Source organism: Hakea prostrata, chromosome 9 (genome assembly GCF_041222555.1).
Source record: "Hakea prostrata isolate BN-2017 chromosome 9, UWA_Hpros_2, whole genome shotgun sequence".
In the NCBI taxonomy this organism is placed as follows: domain Eukaryota; kingdom Viridiplantae; phylum Streptophyta; class Magnoliopsida; order Proteales; family Proteaceae; genus Hakea; species Hakea prostrata.
This window is the reverse complement of record NC_142608.1, coordinates 64327805-64348926: the sequence shown is the minus strand read 5'-3', so window position 1 is coordinate 64348926 and position 21122 is coordinate 64327805. Positions and strand designations below refer to the sequence as shown.

General features: G+C 39.9%; 1 protein-coding gene across 1 annotated transcript in view; it reads left to right on the top strand.

Moving 5' to 3' along the window:
- The first annotated feature begins 6629 nt into the window (after positions 1-6629).
- Positions 6630-21122, top strand: part of LOC149006093 (uncharacterized) — a 57315-nt gene continuing 42822 nt past the window's right edge. Inside the window, 2 exon segments of the mRNA XM_089168624.1 lie at positions 6630-6903; positions 7044-7168. Coding sequence (XP_089024750.1) covers positions 6894-6903; positions 7044-7168 — 135 coding nt within the window. The 5' untranslated portion in view covers positions 6630-6893.

The following is a 21122-nucleotide window of genomic DNA, read 5'->3' as shown; positions in this document are numbered from 1 at the left end:
TCCTTGGTAAGGCTTCAACATACTTGCATGGAAGACAAGATGGATCTTGAGCTTTGGTGGGAGGTCTAGTTGGTAGGAAATCTTATCCACCTTCTTCACAACTTTGAACGGTCCTTCATATCGACGGATCAATCCTTTATGCACATTTTGCAAGGACGTGAATTGTTGCGGTAGTAGCTTCATCATGACCATATCCCCTATTTCAAAGTTTGCGGGTTGTCTATCTTTTTCAGCCCACTTCTTCTTCTTTGTAGCTTTTTCTAAGTATGACTTAGCCACATCCAACCTCTCTCACCACTCCTTGGCAAACTTGTAAGTTGAGGGGCTCTTTCTTGTATAACCCGTCATTATAGTGTGTTATGTTAACGGTCGTTGCCCGGTGGCGATCTCAAATGGGTTTTGATTTGTGGCCTCGCTTCTTTGGAGATTGTATGAAAGTTGAGCCACATCAAGCAACTTGGCCCAATCTCGCTGGTTGGCACTCACAAAGTGCCTCAAGTATAGTTCAAGTAAGTTGTTGACACATTCAGTCTGTCCATCCTTTTAGGGATGAAAGCTCGTTGAGTACCGCAAGGATGTGCCCAACACTCGAACAATTCCGCCCAAAACCTCCGTGTAAAGCGAGGGTCACGATCACTAATGATCAATGGTGGCACCCTCCAATACTTGACCACATTCTTTAGGAATAATCTTGCTGCTTCTTCCACCGTGCAATCCCTTGGTGCTGCCACAAACGTGCCATATTTGGATAGCCGACCACCATAATTGACCCACATCCTTCAGACTTAGGTAGAGTGCTGATGAAGTCCATATATATACTCTCCCAAGCATGACTTGCTGTAGGCAATGGTTCCAACAAACCCCGTGGTGGTTGTTGCTCCACCTTGTCTTGTTGCCACACAAGACAAATCCTTACATAAGCCTCAATATCATCCCGCATCTGAGGCCAATAGTAGGCTGCTTCCAACAATGCACGTGTGCGTCTTTGCCCTGGGTGACCAGCCCACTTGGTGTCGTGGCATTCACGGATAAGGTTCCCCCTTAGGTTGTTCCACTTAGGAACAAAGATCCTCCTTAGGTTGGTCCACTTAGGAACAAAAATCCTCTTCTTCTTGGCATAGAAAACACCATCATCTTCCCAAAATTGCCTTATTTTACCATCTTGGCTAGGGTGAGTAAGCTCTTAGCCATTGGGTCATACTTGTCCCCTCCTTGATAAAGCTCAACAATTCTCCTTCCAATTGGCTAAGAGATGCCAACTCTGCTTTTCGAATTAGTGTGTTGGCCACCTCGTTTGCTTTCCCGAGTTTATACTCATAGGTGAAGTCAAATTCTGCTAGAAAGTCTTGCCACCTAACTTGCTTTGGACTTAACTTCTTTTGGGTTTGGAAGTAGCTAGTAGCCACATTATCCATCTTCACCATGAACCTCAATCCCAACAAGTAGTGTCGCCATGTCCTTAGGCAATGCATTACAACAGTCATCTCCTTCTCGTGCACTGTATAGCGCCGCTCCGTCTCATTGAGCTTGCGACTCTCATATGCAATAGGGTGTCTTTATTACATTAGCACCCCTCCAATTGCAAAGTCGGACACATCCGTATGTACTTCAAATGGCATGCCATAGTTGGTAATGCAAGCACTGGTTCTTCCATCACTGCCTTCTTTAAATCATCAAAGGCATCTTGACAAGCATCGGACCACTCCAACGCCTTGTTCTTCTTTAGTAGATCCATGAGTGGAGCTACCCTCTTTGAGTATCCTGCAATGAACCTCCAGTGTAGTTCACAAGTCCTATAAAAGACCTTAACTCACCAACCTTGGTGGGTGCCTCCAATTCCTGAATTGATTTCACCTTGCTCTCGTCCATTCTCAATGTTCCGCCCCTTACCGTATAACCTTGGAACATCACCTCCTCTTGTGCGAATGTGCACTTCTCCGTCTTCACGTATAGTTGATTCTCTTTTAGGGTTTGAAGAATCAACCTAAGATGTTGTGCATGTTCCTCCAATGTGTTGTTATAGATGACGATGTCATCCAAGTACACGACCATGAATTTGTTGAGGTAAGAGTGGAATATCTTGTTCATGAGGGTGTAAAATGTGGCTGGTGCATTGGTGAGGCCAAAGGGCATCACTAAGAACTCATATGCCCCATATCGAGTCACACAAGTAGTCTTCGGTTCGTCACCCTCCGCGATTGGACTTAGTAATACCCAGACCGCAAATCCAACTTGGTGAAGTATCTTGCACCGCCAAGCCTATCAAAGAGATCATCAATAAAAGGAATGGGATACTTCTTTTTGATAGTTACCTTGTTGAGTGCCCTATAGTCGATGCATAGCCTCAACAATCCGTCATTCTTCCATTGGAACAACACTGGTGTGCCATATGGTGCCTTCGACTATTGTATGTAGCCTGCATCCAATAGCTCCTTGAGTTGCTTCCTTAATTCATCCAACTCCGGTGGGGACATCCAATAAGGTGCCATTGTTGGTGGTTTGGCACCCGACTCCAACTTGATTGCATGATCCACCTCCCTCCTTGGTGGTAGTATTTTGGGTAGCTTCGGGGACATCACATCCTTGAACTCCTCTAGAGTTCTCTTGATCTCTCGATCTCCTTTGGTAATGCCACCTTGGGGGCATCCTCCTTGTCTTCCAAGAGTGCTGCCAAATATGTGACTTGTCCCTTTTTGACTCCCTTTTCCAGTTGCATGGCCGAAAGAAGCTTCAACCCCTCCTTAGTCCCTTGTACCGTCGGGACCATAGATGGTGCTCCTTCCTCCATAATGCACACCTTGCTTATGAATGGCATGGGTAAAGCCTTGACCCATCTCATGAATTCCATGCCAAGCACTAATTCAAAATCATCCATTGTCACGACCGACAAGTCCACGGTGCCTTTCCATGCCCCAATTGTCATCTCGACTCCATTGGCAACTCCCTCGATAGGGAGTGCCTTCGAGTTAATGGCCTTAAGACTCCCTCTTTCCTTGCTCATTTTGAGTCCCAAACGCTTTGCCTCCTCCGTTGAGACAAAATTGTGTGTTGCCCCTGTATCAACCATGGCCCTTGCCATCTTGCCATTGATACGTGCCTCCACGTACATCAACCCCTTTGGTGATGTAGGGTCTTTGTCCTCCTTGGCCTTGATGGCACCAAGCTGCTGCAACGATCACACATGCGCCTCCTCTTCATTCTTGTCTTCGAGTAGTGCACTTAGAGCCTTCCGTTTTGGGCAGTCCCTAGCCCAATGTGGTCCATCACAAAGGAAACACTTGTCTTTGGGTTGGAATTTCTTCTTCTTTTCTTGCTTGCCACCTTCCTTGTTCGAAGAGAACTTATTTGTGCCTTCCTTCGTGTGGTCGATCTTTGATCCCTTCTCTACCCCACCTTTTCCATTGTTGCTCTTCTTGGCCTTAAACTCATCCCTTCTAAACTCTATTAAGGACTCCACCACCGCTATAGCCATTGCAAGATCCTGCACGTCTCGACGTTGTAGCTCTTGCGAGGCCCAATTTTGGAGTCCATCCATAAAGTTGAAGAGAAGTTCCTCTTCGGTCATACTTGGGACCTCCAACATGAGCGTCGAGAACTCCTTCACGTAGTCCCGAATCGACCCCGTGTGTTTTAGCCTCTTGATGTTCTTTTGAGCCAAGAATGCAGCATTCTCCAGATAAAATTGCTTCTTAAGCTCCTTCTTGAAGTCTTCCCATGTGTCTATGGTGCACGTACCCCTTTATATGTAATTGTACCTTCGTCTCCACCATAGAGTTACTCTCTTGGTGAGGTAGAGTTGCACGGTCTTGATTTTGGTGGGCTCGTCCTCCATCGACATAGCCTCAGAATAGCGCTCCATATGCCATAGGAAGTTGTCAACCTCTCGGGCATCTCTTGTTCCCTCAAATGTTTTGGGCTTTGGCACCTCCACCTTTGGTGTTTCATGCCACACATTTCCTCCAATCATGGTTCTCCTATACATTGCTAACTCTCCACTTAATTCGTGCACACGAGCTTCTACCATGACAATCCTTTCCACCACTTTGGTATGAAGAGCATCAAGTTGTTGTTGTTGTTTGTGCTCCATGGTGTTAAGAGCACCCAATAGGAATTCCTTGAGCTCATCCATTCGGCCATCGAGCTCTTCGGTCCTTTGCTCCCCCCATGTCAAGGCGTTCCCTTGCCTCGGCCATTGCCAACTTTACTAGTGTTAGACGTGGCTCTATAGTAGCACCAACTTCAACGGACTTTTCATTGCCCTTATGCTTATCCTTGGTGGTGTGGGTCTCCCTCCTACGGTTTAGCTCGTCTTGTGCACCATTGCACATCTTGGACTTGCTCGTCATCGTGTCTTCCCACAAGCTTGACACACCCAACTGAAGCTCTGATACCACAAATATCACGCCCTTAGTTCCTGACTAAGCCAACTACACCGACACTTAGCACTCCTTGCACAAAGTCAGCCAAAAATCCAACTAGAGAGAGAGTAGAAAAAAGCTTGGAAAGCTTCAAAGAGAAACTTGAGAGAACTTGTATTGGTCACTTGTTTGATGGTTTGCACAAATGGTTCATTCCCCTATTTATAGGTGAGGTAGGATACCATGAATGGTTATGATTATGTACAAGTGTCTATAATCTAATGATTAGGAACGTCCTAGTAGATCTAAATATTTCTAAGGACATTTCTAGATACAATATATTTTCTAGTTGTAATATTCCTTTAAAATCTCCATTCTTTATAGAATGTGGGTTAAGTGTAACCCATTATAACTCTTGCTAAGTTGGGCTAGACCATATGTGGCCCATTAATATTATATCATTGGGCCCGTAACAAATTGGGCCATGCCATGATAAATAAGGCTTTGCCATCTAGCTAAGGAGCAAGGGTGGATATTACTGATTGTATGGATGGACTGTCGTTGTTATTTTGGGAACAAGTTTTCATGCTCTTAAGTTTTCTAGGAATATCAGTGGAGAGTCATTTTGAATTTTGGGGAAAAGATTTGCCATGCCACTAGCAAATTAGCAATGTGTAGTTTCCCTCTTGTATATTCTTTATAGTTTATAGTGTTCTCTCAGCCGTCTAAAAGTGGGTCTCTTGCTCTCATTGTCACATCGGCGATGATACATCAGAGGGAGTGTTCGTAGAGAGAAGGGTTGGAGGTGGTGAAATGGAGAGTGGAATGGAGCATTTGGGAGAGACCGTCAGTATGCTTACCTACTTCAATGCACTTCCACTTGAACAACTTTGCTTTATCAACTGCCTTGGGTATTTGCTCTACCAGTAAAACTGGGTAGGTTGAAGGATTCCCAATAAGGTTAGTCATTTTTCGTTATTTTTTCTCCATGTTATCAGTTTCTTTGTTCGATTCTTCAGCAGTTTCATCTTTGCTCTCTTCACCATTCAAAGGTTATTTATTTTATAGGATATCTGATAGAGGTGAAGAATTGAAACCGATCTAGGGTTTGGAATGAATGATTAGGGTGTGATAAAATCAGGGATTTTGCTTCAGTGTTGCGCATTTAATGCGCAACACTGAGCTGCGAACGGCTCAGATTGAGCCAGAAAATAAAAATAGATTACAGGCGTTGATTTAAAACATGTGAAGGTTTAGTGTTTTAAGTAGGTAAACCGGTTCGGCTCAAAATATTTTAAAACCAATTCGGCTAAAAACTAAACCAAACCGCTCAATTTAAAAGTTTCAAATCGAGGGAAACTAGGTCGTCTTCTTCATTGTTCGAAAAGCAATCTGAGAGGAGAGAGAAAGAGAGAACCCGAGAGAGAGTGATGTGCGATCATCTATTCTGGGTGATGAATGTTCCCCAGATCAAATATCAGGTAAAGATTTTACTGTGGAGAAATCATGCAACCTCCCCCTTCTCTAAATTCCTTTTATCCTAATCTTGCAGCAATAACATGACATTGTGCAACAATTTTCAGAGGCTGTTAGGTTTGATAAGACTCCAGGCCAAGCACTTGTTTCTTGATGATAAAACATCTAAAATGTAGATAAAGATAGAATGAAGGCAGTGATGGAAGAACCAGTGCTTGCCTTACCAACTTTAGGGTTTGAGAATGAATAGACGATCGCACATCACTCTCTCTCGGGTTCTCTGTTTCTCTCTCCTCTCAGATTGCTTTTCGAACAATGAAGAAGACGAAACTTTTGAATTGAGCGGTTTGGTTTAGTTTTTAGCCGAATTGGTTTTAAAATATTTTGAGCCGAACCGGTTTACCTACTTAAAACACTAAACCTTCACATGTTTTAAATCAACGCCTATAATCTATTTTTATTTTCTGGCTCAATCTGAGCCGTTCATAGCTCAGTGTTGCGCATTTAATGCGCAACACTGAAGCAAAATCCTAAAATCAGGGGGTTTGGATTTGTAAATTTTTAAAATATAAGACCTTTCAATGTAAAACAAAAAAATATACTTATAATCAACCCTGTCTTTTTAATTAACATTGTTTGATCATATTTTGCATACGAGGCAAAATCTGGACCTCCGGCTGCTAACAACAACGGCTGCCGCAAATAAAGATCCGATACCGAAACTCCGACCCGTTACGTGTGGGGTTTATGATATATCGGCCCTCACAGACGGGCCCTGGGTTTCGTACTCGGTAATCCGCCTAAAAGCTTGCGTCTTTGTCGGCTGCCGCAGAGCGCGAAACTATAAAATCCCAGGTCCAGTTTTGAGTTTTGACCGTGAGAAGAACGTTGCCTATGCCGTGGGAGGTTTTTGAAAAATCAAACCTGTATTTCATTCCGTCCCCTCTAGTCTCTGCTTGTGTTTTATGTGCTAAGTTGTATTTCGGCCTTCACCCTTAGAAAGACTTCCTTTTTTTTTTTTTTAATTTTCTTTTATTGGTTCTCATTACTCCTAGAAGCATGCCGCAAGGTTCACTCTCTCTCTCTCTCTCTCTCTTTGTAACTGAATCATTTTTCTTGTTCCAATCTTATTTCGGAAGAGTTCGCTCCCTGTCTTGCTGACTATTTGCTTAATTTCCTTCGTATGTTCAAATTTTTGTTAATCTGCAGAGCTTCCGGGCTATTATTATGATCCGGAGAAGAACAGATACTTTCCTCTCAAAGGTCCAATACCCGGCTCTACTCGGAGTTCGTCTGCTTCTTCCTCTTCATCAAATATTGGAAGACCCAATCAGGTAAAACTCGTAAAATTCTACTTTCTGTTTTACTTGTATTTGTGGTTTTCAGTGAAGAAATAAGTATTTTGTCATTCCTTCTAAGTTTGAACTTTCCGATAAATAGACTTGGTTATTTCTTGCTGATGGAGTAATCGTTGGGTTTTTTTTTTCTTTCTCTAATCCTAATATTTGGGTTGTGCATAACTTAGACGAGAGGTGTTGAGGAAGATTAATCCAAACTTTGAATGCCAAGTGACGAAGTGTTCTCCATTCTCTCGTATTTCCTAACATACCTCTTTGAGAGAGAAGATAACAAAAAGAATTTAGTGATTAGGGACCCAACATAGCTATTTATAATAGCAATCCCAAACCTTAGTACACTTCCACAATGGATCGGTTTGGCCGATTTCAAACTTAATGGCAACGCCATGTGTTGAGACCTGCATCAATTATTAACTTTAGTACTTTATCCAAACCCATATATTGTCTAGGATAAATCTAACAATCTCCCACTTTGTTATAATACTCTGTTATAATAAATTGCTAGATTAATTATTCTGTTATAATAAATTGATGTGGCCATGGAATCTCAATCACAAAATTTGCCATTCATTTTTGATCCAGCTAACAAGTTCACCAATGTTGGACAATAGTAGAATATATGTCTCATTATACGATATATGTTTTTCTATCAGTCACAACAGAAGTCTACTTACTAACTAAATCGAAATGAGATAAATAAGAAATATTCAACAATTTGATGGTACGAGAAGTTAAAGCATAAATAATGGCTGACAACCAACAATAAAAGTTTAATAATAATGAAAAAGTCCATCTTTGAGTCCATGCGTGACAGTGTGGAGATGAATGACACTGCAGTAGAATATCTTGCAGAGGTAAAAGTAGTGTTTGAGTTATCACAAAAGGGTGAGAAAAGAGAATTGATGTCCAAGCTGACTTTATCCACATTTGATGGTACAGGATGGGTTAAAGAATATCTTATGGAGATGTCTTCTATAGCAAACAAATTAATGGATATTGGGACAATGATTGATGATGGATTTCTAGTTCATCTTGTTATCAAATCTCTTCCAGAGTCATATGCTACGCTTAGAACTTCACTTAATGTGTAGACAAAGGAAAAGACCATGAAAAACTTCATTTCCATATGTGCTCAAGAAGAAAGCGACAAGAAAATGACAAAAATCGAGACTATAAATCTAGTTGAAGACAACAAAGCATCTGCTAGTGGGTCTCACAAGAACGAACAAAATTATTTCAAGAAAAACAAGTATCATCCATAACAAGGAAAAGAATAATCATGGTGATATTATGTGTCACTGGTGTGATCAAAAGTGACATTTTAAAAGAGATTGTAATGCACGTAAATCTTGGCTGGAGAAGAAAGACGCCAAGGATGGGAAGAAAGAGTAATCTGGGAGATGAAGCCTATTTTCGTTAGTAGTTTTTATATATTTTGAGGATTGAACTTATTCACTCATTTTATTGTTATTTGACAATTTTAATTGAGCTTATGATTTGTTCTTAATTGAATTTATGCTTGTTTAGTGGGAGCTAATAAATTGATATTGATGATATATATGATTAGGGATTTATTTTTTCTTATGGATGTTTTGATGCATGCATGCATCCATTTGTACTTCGTTGTTATAATGTTCTGGAAATAGTAGTTTTACCATTGTCCAAATGCGGTTTTAGTCATAATTAACGGATTAACTATTGACCATGGCCTTGGGCCTAAATATATGTTTGGCTTTATGTGACGGTGTCCAAGGCAATCCATGAATATGACGACATTCAGGGGTATAATGAAGGATCGACCAAGAATAATTTTATTCATGTGATCACAATAGTTGGATATTCCTTGTTTATCTCATTTCAATTTAGTTAGTAAGTAGACTTTTGTTGTGAATGATAGTAAGACATATATGTTGTATAATGAAACATGTTGGTTGGTTCGGTTTATTTGTGGGTTGGTTTAATTATAACTTGTGGTTCAAATTATTATTATTCAGTTGGTTAGTGAGGGTAATTATGTAACTTTGTATATTTCACATTATTATAAATAGGAAGCTTAGGGGTCACATTGATGACCTAAGGATTCAATTATTTCCACATGGTATTAGAGCCAAGTTAAATTAGAATCAAGAAAACCAAGGTAATTTTTTTCTTTTTCCTTCTTTCTTTCTTCCCGCGATTTTTTTCTTTCTTTTTGTCTTTTCTCTTCTTTCTTCCACCTCGGCTTTCTATTTTTTTTTTCTTCTTCTGTTTCTACCATACCCATCTTCTCTTCTTCTCCTTTGTTTCTTCTTCTTCCTTTTGTGTTCTACAACACCAAGGACACATTCTTTTTTTTTTCTTCTTTTTTTCTGCTTCTCTCTTTCTTCTTTTTTTCTTCCGCCTATCTACAACAACAACAACAACAATAAGCCTTGTCCCAATTAAATGGGGTCGGCTACATGGATTCTTGCCCTTCAATTAGTTTTGTTCGAGGCCATGCTAGATACAAGGCCTAAACTATACATATCCTTTCTCACCACTTCTCCTAAGGTTATCTTAGGTCTACCCCTAGCTTTTCTAGTTCCTTCAATATGGATTATATCACTTCTCCGAACAGGAGCATTTATAGGTCTCCGTTGAACGTGGCCGTGCCACCTCAAACGACTTTCTCTAAGCTTATCACTTATGGGAGCAACTCCCAGACCAACTTTAATATGATCATTCCTTATCTTATCCATCATAGTTTTGCCACTCATCCATCTTAGCATCCTCATTTCTGCTACATTGAGTTTATCTATATGATTCTTTTTAACAGCCCAACACTCTGCACCGTACATCATAGCTGGTCAAACAACTGTTCTATAAAATTTTCCTTTAAGCTTTAATGGAATGCGCTGATCACATAAGACCCCGGACGCACCTCTCCACTTCATCCACCCTATTTTAATTCTTTGGGAAACCTCATCCTCTAAATCACCTCTTTTACTTATGATTGAACCTAGGTACCTAAAACAATCACTCTGAGGAATCTCTTTATCGTCAAGTATCACCACCTCATCATCTGCCCGATCATGACTAAAGTTACAAACTAGATATTCTGTCTTCGATCTACTAAGTTTAAAGCCTTTTGATTCCAAAGCTACTCTCCATGATTCTAATCTGGTATTAATCCCCACTTGGGTCTCATCAATCAACACAATATCATCCGCAAGAAGCATACACCAGGGTACCTCATCTTGAATGTCTTTGGTTAATTCATCCATTACTAGTGCAAATAGATATGGGCTTAAAGTTGACCCTTGATGTAGCCCAACTGTTATCGGGAATTCATTACTTTGTCCCCCCACTGTTCTAACACTAGTCACCGAACCATCATACATATCCTTAAGACCTTAACTATATCTACATATTTACTTGCAACACTTCTTTTCTCTAGTACTTGCCAAATTAACGCTCTAGGGACTCTATCATAAGCTTTTTCTAGGTCAACAAATACCATATGAAGGTCTTTCCTACATTCTCTATACCTTTCCATAAGTCTTCTAATTAAGTAGATAGCATCCGTTGTAGATCTTCCCGGCATAAACCCAAATTGGTTCTCCGTAACTGTAGTTAAGTGTCTCAAACGGGTTTCAATTATTCTCTCCCATAATTTCATCGTATGGCTCATCAATTTAATGCCTCTATATTTATTACAACTTTGAATGTCTCCTTTATTTTTGTAAATTGGAACCACAACCCTTCTCCTCCAATCATCTGGCATTTTCCCTGTGCTCATAATATTATTAAACAACTTAGTCAACCAAACTAGTCCATGGGTTCCTAAGCTCTTTCATACCTCAATTGGGATTTCATCAGGACCTTGTGTCTTGCCGAGTTTCATCCTCCTTAAAGCTTCTTTTACTTCGAACATTGAAATTCTACGTATATAAGTTCGGACATTGGTGCCTTGGTGAAAAGTGTAATCGTCCGAAACATAAGTGCTTGAAGAATGCTCATTTAGTAAACTAGAGAAATAGGTTTCCCATCTTTTCTTCATATCCTCCTCACAAACTAATACTTTACCATCTCCATTTTTAATACATCTAACATGGTCAAGATCTCTACTCTTCCTATCCCTCATCTTAGCTATCTTATAAATAGATTTTTCCCATTCCTTTGTGCCCAGCTTATTGTATAACTCTTCATACTTCCTTTCCCTTGCTTTTCCCGCAATTTTCTTAGCTTCATTTCTATCCAACCTATACCTTTGAAGATCCTCAACATCCTTAGTTCTTTGTCATGTTTTAAAACTAACTTTTTTATTCCTAATGGCAGCTTGAACCTCACTATCCTACCACCACGTCTCTCTATAAGAATGGATCTTACCTTTGGATTCACCTAGAACATCTTTAGCCACCTTCTTAATACACATAGCCATCTCATTCCACATTGCATTGGTATCCCCTTTAAAATCCCATTACATTCTTCCGCCTATCTCTTTCTGTTTTTTTCTTCTTCTGTTTCCGCCATTGCCAGGAGACACTCCTTTGTTTCTTCTTCTTCCTCTTGTGCTCTACAACACCAAGAACAAATTCAAAATTTTATTTCTGCTTCTCTCTTTCTTCTTTTTTATTTTTTTCTTCCACCTATCTCTGTATTGATTTTTTTTCTTCTTCTTCTTCCGCCTTTGCTCTCTTTCTGGCTGTGTTTCTGCCATTAAACAGCTTCTTCCTCTTCTCTTTTCTCCTTTGTTTCTGCTATTCTCTTCTCTACTGCAATGCAGAATTTTTTTTTGGAGTTTTTAAACCTCCTGTGATGTTTCAGATTCTTCTAACAGCAGGCTTTATGCAATATTGATCAGCAGATTCCTGCAACATTGAATCCGAAAAATACCACTGCTCAGAGATATATATTTTTTTGACTTCTTACACCTTCCTGGGATATTTCAGAACCAGTTTGCAGCCTGTAGAACAGCAGTTTTTATTAGTTTTTTCTCCAGCAGATTTGATCAACAAGTCATGATATTTTCTGCAGATTTTTCTGGCCATTTTCAGAAGTGAGTGGACTGAAGATATGACTACACCGGATGTTTCTGTGGTCCTGACAAGTCATGAAAATTATCCCAACCTTCCATCACTCTCTGTTAGGTTCGATGGAACCAATTACTTGATCTGGTCTCGTTCCGCCTATTTGACAATTACTGGACGAGGTCTAGTCGGTCATATTATGGGCACTACAACCAAACCTTTGATTGCTGGCATTCTTCAGGATAAGTGGATTTCACACGACTCTCTGATCATGTCATTTCTCTTGAATTCTATGCATCCGAATCTAGCCAGGGGATATTTATTGTTGGATACAGCAGCCCAGATTTGGAAGGCTACTAAAGAAACTTATGGCCAACTAGGGAATGATGCTCAAATTTATGAGCTATGAAAGAAACTTTGTGAGACCAAACAGAAAGAGCTGACAGTTGTCCAGTACTATGCTGAATTACGCTCTCTCTGGCAAGAGTTAGTCCAATATGGTGACTACCAACCGACTAATCCTGATGATGTGGTTGCCTACAAGAAATATGTTGACAAAATTCGGGTGTATGATTTTTTGGCTGGCTTAAATGTGGAGTATGATGCGATTCGAGTACAGGTTTTAAGTCGCTCTCCCTTTCCTATACTGGAACAATCCTATGCGCTTGTTCAATGTGAGGAGAGTCGTCGTCTGACTATGTTACATCACCCAATAGTGGAAAAATCTGCTCTTCAGAGTGTGAGTATGGTGTCCCGAACAGAATCAGTCAAAGATATGGTTAAGTGTGAGCATTGCCACAAGCCTTATCATACCAAAGCCACATGCTGGAAATTGCATGGGAAACCTATAGATTTTGAACAAAAAAGGGCTCAAAAGAAAGGTAAACCCAAGGCTCATTATTTAGAAACTGTTTCTACCGCACCTACTTCAGATATCGGTTTTTCCTAGGAAGAGTTGCTTGCTCTAAGGCGCATTTTATAGTCATCTACCGCTGCCATTGCCACTGCCTCTTCCAATACCTCGTCAACTACACATTCAAATTCCTACCTTGCTACTTCAGGTATTTTATTTAATGGCTTCCATGCTTCTTTAGTTTCTGCTCCATGGATTATTGATACTGGAGCAATAGACTATATGATAGGTTCTGCTTCTCTTTTCTTGAATTATTTTACCTACCTTAGGGAAAGATAAGGTCCGTATAGCTAATGGTTCTTACTCTTCCATTGCTGGAAAGGGAACCATACAACATTCACCGTCCCTTTCTTTGTCTTCACTGTTACATGTTCCATCTTTTTCTACTAACCTTCTTTTCTTTAGTAGTCTTACCAATGACTTGAATTGTACAGTGATATTTTTTCCCTCCTACTGTGTCTTTCAGGATCTGGTAACGGGGAAGGAGATTGGACGTGGTAAACTAGATAATGGCCTCTACTTGTTGGAATCAAATGGAGCGTCTTCTTCTGCTATGCTTGCTACTCCTCATCCGGTCAATTTGTCAGTTCTCCACCAGTGGCATCGTAGGCTAGGCCATCCCCCTATAGGAACTCTGAGAAAACTTTTCCCTTATTAAGTCTCATCTTGTAATAGGAATTTTTTTTGTTGTGAAGCTTGTGTTTTTGCTAAACAGATTCGTTCAAGTTATTTGCCTTCTCATAATAATATAAGTTCTATTCCTTTTATGTTAATTCATAGTGATGTGTGGGGGCCTTGTTGCCGTATATCTATTACTGACCATCGTTTTTTTGTTACTTTTATTGATTGTCATTTTCGCACAACATGGATTTATTTTTTAAAAACAAAAAAAATGAAGTTTTTTGATGTTTTTAAGATTTTCATAATATGGTTAAAACTCAATTCAATGCCACTGTGAAGGTCCTTCGCAGTGACAATGGAACCGAGTTTAGTGAACAAGAATTTCAGAGATACCTCTCTGATTTTGGCATAATACATCAGACTAGTTGTGTTGTTATTGCGACCCAAAATGGAGTGGCCAAACAGAAGAATAGGCATCTTTTAGAGATTGCTCGTTCTCTTCTATTTGCCATGAATGTCCCCATAACCCTCCTCTCCTCATCGTTGTCCGACTCCTCATCAACATCAACAAAAGGTCTAGCCAGCACTGTATCCTCAAATTTCCTTTACTTTTGTGCCATCTGTTCATTTTTTTTTTGTTTCCCTCCCTTTAAAGTTGATCCAATTGCTTTTTGCACTTTATAAAGAACCTTGGGACACGTGGAAACATCTTTCTAACCACCAGCCAAATGTTGCTTTAATCTGGTTGAACACCAGAATTTAAGGTCTTTAGGTAATACTTGCATCGGGATTTTTTCTTGTCGGCAGTCAGATCCCTATGTTATCAAGCAATGTCCTGAATCCCAGTCCCAGTACCAGTGCCGCCACTCCCACTAGTTGCCATTTAAGATACAAGTGTACAACACTGAAATACATACATGAATGTTCCCAAATAATCATTAGAATAATTTTTAGATAAATAAAAACATGTAAAAACAATTCATAAAACAACGAAACACACTTTGTTCTAAGATAACATATGTACAATGCTCACACAAACATGTTTGTATTTTTAAAATAAACTACCTAATATGAGCATCATTTAAAAAAAAAAAGAAGATATTTTTTTTATAAAATATTATTTTTTTAATAAAATATTATTTTTTATAGTTATTTTATGTAAAAACAATTTATAAAACAACAAAACACACACTGTTTTCTAAGATAACATATATACAATGTTCAAACAAACATGTTTGTATTTTAAAATAAACTACATAATAGGCATAAAAAAATTAATAAAATATTATTTTTATAATTATTTTATTTAATTATTTAATTAAAAAATAAAAATAAATACAGCAAGCATGATAATCAATAATTATTTTATTTCATCATTTAATTAAAAAAATAAAAATAAATACAACAAGCATGATAATCAAAATATGAATACATGGGATTGTAGCCCTCTCAATGTAGTTTAACATAAGTGATAATCACATTTATATTATAAGTATTTTTTTTATAATTTATAATTTTAATTTTTTTGATAATATGTTTTTTAAATATGAAAATTCAAAAGAAATTTAATTACAAAAAATTAAATTTGTTTCCATGAAAGTGTAGATCAAAGCTAGTAGATCAACATATATTTATACTACACTCACATACCCATAGTAGAACATTTTATCTGGAAAAAAAAAAATTCAAATTTGGGGAAAAATCTTAGCCTTTTGAAGATCTAGTTGAAATAGGCTTGAATGATGATTATCTATTGTTGTAGATGTGTTAAGAATGTTTAGAAGTTGAATCCCCAACAAATTCCGGCAAAAAATCAACTTTTCGGTCAATTTTGCAACTTGCAGCGAGAGAGAGGCAAGAGAGAGGCGAGATATGTCTCTCTTGAGCGAGACAGGGGGTTTTAAAACCCACTAAACAGGTGGTTGGACCACCTTTGGCGAGATCTCGTGTCGAGATCTTCCATCTCTCCCCTCTCGACTCGTCTCGCTATCTCCAGATAGCGAGATATCTCACGAGATCTCCTACCTTGACTGTACCTTTGTTGGAGGTTATCTAGTTACTTGGAGAAGTAAGAAACATAATGTGGTAGCTTTATCCATTATCGAAGCTAAATATAGAACTATGGTTCGTGGAGTTTGTGAGCTATTATGGTTGAAAGGCTTGCTACAATATATTGTCCAAGTTCCAAACCCTATGATGTTATATTGTGACAACAAGACTGTTATTAGTATTGCTAATAATCCGGTGCAACATGATCGAACAACACATTGAAATTGACAGGTTTTTTGTCAAAGGAAAGCTGGAACAATGGTTTATCTACATGCCTTTTGTGAGGTTTGGAGACCAAGTGGCAGATGTTTTCACTAAGGGTTTGAAAGAAGGAGATTTTCTTCTTATTATAGGCAAGTTGGGCATGACTAATATCTATGTTTCAACTTGAGGGGAGTGTTGGTTGAGTTCTACTAGAAGTTCAATTCTATTAGAGTTTGTGTTCATGTAAATTTCTATTTCTTGTTACCCAAGTAAGGGTATTTATGTAGTAGTGTTCTTTCCACTTTATTATAAATAGAGGGCTTGTGATGACACTGATCACTATAAGCCATTCTACCAACATAGTGTTTCTCAATAGTTTTCATGGCGCTTGGGTGTCTTGGGGGTGCCTTGTCACCTAGGTAACACCTTGCCGCCTTGGTTGTTGTTGCTGATGTAGCCAGGATTGGCATCCAAGGGCAAGGCAGAAACTGGGTCCAAACCAGGTCATAAATAGTGGCCCTATAAGGTGGCCAATCCTATAGGGGCAAAAGGGTCATCTCCCCAACCCCTATGGAGCTCCAAGTGGCTCAGGAAAATCCATAATAATTTTAGGAGTTGGGATCCACTTTTTGTTTTTCAATTGAATAAGTAGTTGGAGTCCTAATCTGTTTAGGAGTCCTAGTTGGAATTCTATTTTAAAGCTGGATTCCTTCTTGAAGTTGGTTGTTTTATTTTGCAAGTTTTATTTGTTTAGGAACTCTAGCAAGAGACCTTTTCCTAGTTTGTTTTGAAGTTGAGTCTAAGAAGGGGAATTCTAATCCAAATGGTTGAGTCCAATTGGGAAGTTAATGTAAGACTCCAAATAAGCCCCACTCAGTTGTAGCAAATCAGATTTGATGAAATTAATAAAAAGACTGAGTTTGGAGACAGAGTGTCATGAGATCCAAGAAGGATCCCCACGATTTGGAGTTTTACAATTTTTTGTAATATCCAGCTTGGTTACTCCTTCACGCCTGTGGCAGCCTTGGAAACACTATCAGTCCAGTAGCTCACTTCCAGTCCATCCCTAATTAATCCAATCCCCAACCCCTTCGCTACCCTATGTCCCTCCCCATCCCTTGTGCAGACTTCCCTCCTCCTCTTCCTTCCTTGCGGCAGCAGCAGCCTCTCCCAGTATAAAACCCTATTATCCCCCTTCCTCTTCATCCCATTCCTTTCCCCCTAGGATTGCAATTCTCTTCTCCCTCTTTTCATTCTTTGAAACTAGTCACAGCCCCACCATTAGTTTAGTAAAAACTTGCAATTCGTCTTCTTCCCTTAAACCTAGAAACCCTAAGTAGCTCACATCCCTATATTCCCTTAGCCGTTCACCCAAAATCCCCAAAATCCGAACCCTTTTAGAACAATTTTCTCCTACCCTCACTCTAGCTTCAATCTGAGCCCTAACCCTAACCCTACTTCAGAAACCCTAGAAATTACAAAACCCTAAGTCCTTGACCTTAGCTTGAAGAATATTTCTGCAAATTAAAACAAACCAGAATTGTTTTCTTCAATTTTAAGACCCACGCCTAGCCTGGCTGAACCCTGGAACCTCTCCCCAATTAACCCAGACTTCCCTATTCATCTCTCCAAGGTTTGGAAGTCAAACCGACCTTAGCTGCAGGTCATTTGGTGCACTTTTAGCTGCTGTCCACTGTGTTCCAAAGTAGAACAGCAGGGTTTTAATTCTAAACTGCCTGCTGATTCTTAAAAAAGATCCTATCACTAGCCCCCTATTAAGGGGTTGCAACTTACAACAATTGTGGGTGATTTTCCCCCTGTCATGGACATGTTTCTTACCTAGATGCTGTAAGAACTATGCGTACAACCTATCAACAAAGTGAATACTTGCCTGGACCACTGTTTACCATTTTTTACTTAGTTGAGAAAACTAGTTACTTAGATCATCAAAGTGAAAATAGAATCTCATATTTATAAGCATAGTATTGTTTTCCTGATGCAAATTAAACAACTCCTCTAACTCAATATTTTCTTCTTTCTTCCTGCTTAGGGCTGAACATAAGATCTCAAATAAGGCCTTATGTTTGAATACTAACGCTGTCGACTCTGTACTCTTTCAGTAGTGGCATCCAAATTGTCTGATTCTTTCGAGCCAATAGATGCTCATTGGAACTTCTATAAGTTGCTTCTATTTTATTTGGTGCTATAGCCAGCTGATGAAATTTCTATTTCTTCCAAGGATCGCAATTTCGGTTCCAAGGCCGGTTACGATGTGGCAAAAAATTGGAATTTCCAAATTTTTTTTTTGGGATGAATGAATAAATAAATTAAACAACAGGAAACAAGGGAACAAGGTCTCTAATTAGAAGATCGAAAAGAAGAACTAAGACCCCAGGAGACAACAATAAGCCTGTTCCTTAGGGTATCATCAACAGGGGGTGGGGCATAGTTAACAACCTAGAAGATACATCAAAATAGATGGCATTCCAAATCCTGTCTATACAGCGGGATTTGGACTAGGGGTGTAAATGGAGAACTGAAATCTGCTTCCGAATTCGCATTCGCATCCACATCCGTTTAGGGGTATCCAAATTCATCTAATTACTAATAGGATGCGGATATGGTATACCCCTTTCTTACCGATTATTATCTGTTCGATAAAATTATTAAGTTACTTATTTAAATTTATTTTTCTTATTTTTATGAATTTTTTACTTGTGATATGTGACTATTTTTCTAGATTTTTTTACTAAAATAGTTACTAAAGTTGCTAAATTCTTAAATTTCAAACCTAGCCCTCACAAATAAAATGGTAAAGATGTAAATAGGTAGTCAAAAACTTATATTCAATCTGTATTCTTGCCCATTTAGAATAATCTACTTAAGAAAATAACTATCCGATTATCATCCGAATTCGACTAAATCTTGTCCAGAAACCGATAGTATATTATCCGAATCCGTCTGAATATAATAGGATGCGGATATGGTATTACCACTATCCGATCCAAATTTGGTCCGTTTACACCCCTAATTTGGAGGTCCATCTCCGAAGATTGCGCTCCCATCAAAGGTGATGGATCAAGGCACAAAACACTAGTTTACCAATCCGATCGCAGATGGAAGAACCTGAAAAGTTTCTCAAAATCCAAGAACCCGTAGGATCGCCTCGAACGGGGCTAAATGGAGGCTATGGTTTTTCCCCAGATAGATCTGGAGAAGGGGCAAGAAAGAAAAGGTGTTCAAGGCTCTCCAAACCGTTCCATCAGAGGATGCAATATGGGTTAGTAGGGATGTGGCGGTCAATAAGGAAGGATTGGGTGGGAAGGGCTTGGTTGAGGGCTCTCTAAAGGGTAAGGGAATGACAAGGAATGTAACCTTTGAATCAAACCAAGGGGGCTTGGGTTTATGGGATCTAAGAAGGTTCCAGGCTGATGAAGTGGAAAAAGATTTGGAAGGGGAAGGGAGCCAAATGATGAGGTCTCTAGTGAGAGGGGGAAGAGATTCCCAAACCTGTGTGAGAATGGGGAGGGGAAGGACCCACTTGAGATGAAGTTTGACAAGGGGGTGGTTTTGGGGATATGGGTGTCATAGACGTTGCGGGGACGAAAGTGGTTATAGAGAATGCACATCCGATGCCACGGATTAAGCCAGAAGGAGGTGGAGGAGCCAGAGGAGATGGAGGTAGAAATAGCAAAGATGGCACGGGGCCGGAGCAGGAGAATTTTCCTTTAAACCCATGAAGGGTTGGAGGGCATAGGAACAGTCCAGAGGGAATCAGACTGGAGATGGAAAGAGTAGACCCACCTAACCCAAATAGAGTCATGCTTTGAGGCAATTTTCCAAATGAGTTTGAGGAGGCAGGCTAAGTTAACATCAGTGATCCGACGGATTCCTAGACCACCTTCAGAGGTAGGGCGGCAAATGAAAGATCAACTGGTCGGGTGAATGAAGCATGCAGTGTCTTGCCCTTTCCAAAGGAAGGCACATAATAAGGATTCTATAGCATGGATGGTAGATTTGGGAATGGAGAAAATCTCACACCAATAGAGATAGGTGGACTGAAGCACAAAGCGGATCAGGACGCTCTCCCTGCAAAGGATAGAAGCTTACCCTTCCAGAGTTGCAGCTTCTTACAGATATTGTCAAGCATAGGGAGGCAGTGGTGACGAGTGAGTCTACCAGGGATTAGCGGGAGACCGAGGTAAACCACAGGAAAAGAGCCGGGCTTAAAACCCGAGAGCTGAAGGAGAGAGGCTTGGAGCTGATTAGGGACACCAGAGAGAAAAATCGTGGACTTGTCGAGATTGACCTGAAGCCCCGAGAGAGATTCAAACTATGAGAGGGCTAAGAGGATGGAGGAGATGGATATGTGATTTGCTTTAGAGAAAATCATAAGATCATCAGCAAAAGCAATGTAGGTGAGGTTTAGGGACTTGCACTTGGGAATGGGGGAAATAAGGAGATGGTGAGTCTTGGATTGAAGGATACAGGAAAGGACTTCTAAGGCGAGGGAGAAGGGATAAGGAGAAAGGGGGCAGCCTTGATGGATCCTAACATGGGAGGGGAAGAAACCCGCTGGGGATCCGTTGGCGAAGATGGACAAGCGGGGAGAAAAGATACAAGTTTCAATCCAATGGATGAAAGGGGGAGGAAAACCTATGGAGGAAAGAACATCACTAATGAAATCCCAACAAATAAAGTTAAAAGCCTTATGAAGATCAACTTTAAGGAGTGCAGTCGGGGAAGATCTATCAAAGCCATGGACAATATCCGTACAAAGGAGAATGTTATCCGCAATGCTACGTCCCAAGATAAAAACTGATTGATTCGGACTCACAAAGGACAGAAGCGCCTTTTTGAGCTATTCATTAGGATTTTTTAGATGAATTCGTAGAGGAGGTTACAGAAGGAGATGGGTCGGAAGTCAGAGAGGGAGGAGGCTCCTGGCTTCTTGAGGATAAGACAGAGGAAAGTTTGATTAATAGAGGATAGCTGAGAGGGGTTAAGGAAGAAGCTACGGATGGCATGGACAAGATCACTCTCAATGAAATCCCAGGAGGCAAGGAAAAAACCCATACTGAAGCCATCAAGACCCGGAGCCTTATTGGGCTTGTGGGAGTGGATGGCAAGAAGGATTTCTTCCGAATAGGGAATG